General features: G+C 50.8%; 1 protein-coding gene across 1 annotated transcript in view; it reads right to left on the bottom strand.

The window, feature by feature from the left end:
* Positions 1-2,501: 2,501 nt before the first annotated feature.
* The window catches only part of LOC104126835 (collagen alpha-1(II) chain), a gene marked incomplete at its 5' end in the record, with an annotated part of 11,758 nt that continues 10,641 nt past the window's right edge, over positions 2,502-3,618 (bottom strand). The window contains 3 exon segments of the mRNA XM_035894939.1: positions 2,502-2,648; positions 2,776-3,018; positions 3,294-3,573. Coding sequence (XP_035750832.1) covers positions 2,502-2,648; positions 2,776-3,018; positions 3,294-3,573 — 670 coding nt within the window.

Genomic DNA, 3,618 nt, shown 5'->3' with positions numbered 1-3,618 from the left:
TTCATCCTGCTTCTGCCCTTTGTAGTTTTTCTGGAACTCGAGCGCTACAGCCACCCTCGTCTCCTCCCTGCCTGCACCGACACCTTTCTCTGGCTGCCTGTTGGACAGGAGGGTGTGTGAAATAAAAAAACCACTTTATTTTTAAGAAGGGGCATTTCTGCCTAGCGGGGTTTCTAGAAGAGAGTTCTACTTATTAAAGCCCAGTGGGGGGGTGTTATGCAGCGTCCTCTGAAGAAAAGCTCTGGCTTTCTCCTGCAGAAATCAAACTTTGTCCTAGAGCTCACGCTCTGTGCTGTGACTGGTATCGTGCCCAGAAGTACCTGTTCTCTTGCTGATGATTTTTGGGGAACAGGGGCAAAGAAATTCAATGGGGGAGTAGCAATGCACCTCCCTGCCCACCTGGGGCGGTTGGGACCGGTGACCGGAGTCACCCCCCCAACCTCAGTCCTTGTCACGCTGCAGGGTCCCTGACAATCTCGGTCACGAGTTTTTTGCCCGACTTCCGTAAACCCACCGATTTATGATGAGTTGAACTTTCTTTTTTAAGGCAGATGAGGAAGTCACAAACTTTGCTCTTTATCCCTCTCCTTTCCTGAGCTTCTTCCCTCCCGGCAGCCCGGCAGGGCTCAGTCCTGGCTGATTTGGGGTTCCCCTTGCAGGGTGACGGAGCCTCCTGCTCCCCAACATTTCCTCTTCCCACCTGCCTTGTCATCTTTGGCTCTCCTGCTCCTCATGGCCCCTGCTGCAGGGGGTTGCTTTCACCTGGGTGATTCCGGGGGGGGCACCCCCTGGGTGCCTGCAGCAGGACCCCTAAATCTGAACAGGGGAAGGGCTTTGCCCCAAATTACTTGTGCGGCAGCGGTGAGCCAGAGCGCTGAGAATTAGGGCTGCCCTCTTGGTCGTGTGGCAAAGCACTTGGCCTTTTAAAGGGCATTTTATTTTGAAAATCCTCCCTAATCCTCCAATCCTTCTTAATGAATTTCTTCTGCCAATGTTTTTGAAAGATCCCAGGCTGCCTCAGGTGCTTTAGCAGGAGCGGTTGCTGCTGCCCCTGCCAGCTGTGAGTGTTTAAAATTGAGATGAGGGCCCCAAAGTAGCTTTTTTTTTTTAAAAAAGGCTTTTTTTTTTTTTTTTTAATCCTTTAAAGTTGTAACTTCTCTTAATGAAAAACCACAGGGCCCGTGCTCTCAGCGGAGGTGAGAAGTGGAGATGTTAACAAAAGCTCTGTCATGGAACTCATAAACTCGCTGCCCCTTCCATCCCCCAGGTGAAGCTCAAGCCTGTTTGTAACTCAGTGGGCTGCTGTTCTTGAAGAAAGTTAAAAAATAAAATAAAATAAATTCAACTACTGAGGCTTTTCCTCTAATTAAGAGAAGAATTTACATATGTAACTCTTTATAAAACCATAAAGGCGCAGCTGCTTTACAGGACGTCGGCGTGTGCACGCGATGGACTCTGCCGCCTACCCTATTGCAAAATAGATCCTGAAATTCTATTTTTTTTCCACGTACAAAACGGGACAAATTCCAGCAGGGGGGGGGGAGGGATGGGGAGGAGGCTTAGAGGGCACCCCCTGGCCCTGGTCATGTTGATTTGCATGAGGATCGGTTGCAGCATCCCCCCTCCCCACTGGTTTTACTGGTTTCCTTTAACTGGGGGTGCGAGCGCTTGCCTTGACTCACCCCAGTTCTGTTTTGGGGTGCAGTGGGACAGGAGATCCCTTAAGAGAAACCTCGCAGCTGCTGTGTTGCCTCCTAGTCTCGCAGCTGCTGTGGTGCCTCCTAGTTTTTCAAGGTTTTTCCCTTAAAATTTTCTGCCCCCCCCCCCCCGTTTTTTTTTGACTTTTGGGGGATTTATTTGTGTTGTTTCTTTTTTCCCTTCAGCGCGACGTAGCCTCAACCCAGAAAAGTTGACGATTTCACCCCAAACCCTTCCTTTATCACGGCTGAGAGACGTGGAGAAAGGAGTTCGACCGCAGCAAACGCCTCCCGGTGAGCGACAAAAACCAAAGCTCGTAGACGCGGGGGGGGGGGGCCGGGGGGCGGGAGGGGATTCGTGATACCTGGATTTGTGGGATCCCTTTTGCGGGGAAGGGCCATCGTACCTGCCAGTTCGATTCCCGCCTCCACCTGACCTAAATAAAATAGGTCTTACAGGAAGAGAATAAATAAATAAGACCGTGGGTTATTTTTCAGGGTTTGTTTTTTTTTTTGTTTTTTTTTTGTTTTTTTAATTCGCAGCCTGCCCAGACGGCGTTGGAAAGAGGAGGCGGTGGTCCCCGACGGAAGGGCGTGAATCGAGGGGGGTCGTTGCAGCCATTCAGTGCAGAAGTCGTACGAGCGATTGGAAAGTACTCAGGTCCTTGGGGGTTGGTTTGGGGTTTTTAGTTTTCTTTTATGGTATTGGGCTGGATTTTTTAAAAAAAACAAACCAAAACAAAACAACAAACCAAACAACAAACAACAACAAACAAACAAACACACAAATAAAACAATTCTTTTTTACAAGAAGCAGACTGGGCCAATATCCACGCCAAACTCCTGATCGGCTCCACCAATGTCCATAGGTGCAATATCTACAATGGGCAGGCGCGAGGTCTTCTGTGATCGGTACTCGATGACTGTCTTGCCCCATTTGCCAGTGTGTTTCTGGGGAGAAAACGAGGACGAAGGATGTCATTAGATGCTCTTGAGCCCTCCAAACCAACAGCAACCTCACAAGTTGAACCCCAACTCATCATCCACGTCTTTCTCTCACAGGTGCCCACAGACTTACCGTGCAACCGTCCTCCAAGACGCTGTACGTGAACCTGCTGTTGCCCTCGGCTCTGATCTCCACGTCATTGGATCCCTGGATGAGGATGGCTTTCTTCAGGTTGCCCGTCTCCTCGTCCATGTAGGCGATGCTGTTCTTGCAGTGGTAAGTGACGTTCTGGGAGCCTTCGGTGGACAGGAGGCGGAGGAAGGTCATCTGGATGTTGGCGGTGTTGGGAGCCAGGTCTTCATCGCCGTAGCTGAACTGGAGGGAAGAGGCGAGAGATTAAAGCCTGCTGGTGTCACAACCCCCCTATTTTCAGGCACCTTTTGAGGGGACCTAGATTTTTGATGTTCCTGGATGGCTACAAAAATCAAAGCCCAACTGACCCAACTCCAACAGCCGGTCCTTCATACAACATCTATCAGCATAAACCCAAGAAGGACATCCCAACCCTCCAACCAGACACCCAACGCCTTCCCCTCCTCAACCTCCCTTCCCGCTCCCGGTATGTAGCTCCAGCCCAGGGGGACACTTACGTGGAAACCGCCATTGATGGTCTCTGCAAACCAGACGTGCTTCTTGTCTTTGGTCTTGCTGGTCCACCAGTTCTTCTTGGGAATGCTGCTGGGGTTGGGGTAGACACAGGTCTCGCCTGTCTCCATGTTGCAGAAAACTTTGATGGCGTCCAAGGTGCAGCCCTGGTTCGGGTCAATCCAGTAGTCTCCTGCAGCGGGGAGGACAAACGGGGTGTGAACATGAGGTTTTGGAGGTCAAGAGCAAAAAGCATCGTGGACCTCACTATCCTCTTGGGGCTGGGGGAGAGGGACAGGAGGGAAGGAGGTAGGGATGGAGGCTCTTACC

This window comes from Egretta garzetta, unplaced genomic scaffold, assembly GCF_000687185.1.
Source record: "Egretta garzetta isolate BGI_Z169 unplaced genomic scaffold, ASM68718v1 scaffold920, whole genome shotgun sequence".
NCBI classification, from domain to species: Eukaryota; Metazoa; Chordata; class Aves; order Pelecaniformes; family Ardeidae; genus Egretta; species Egretta garzetta.
The sequence above is the reverse complement of the archived record's forward strand: the minus strand, read 5'-3'. Positions and strand labels throughout refer to the sequence as shown.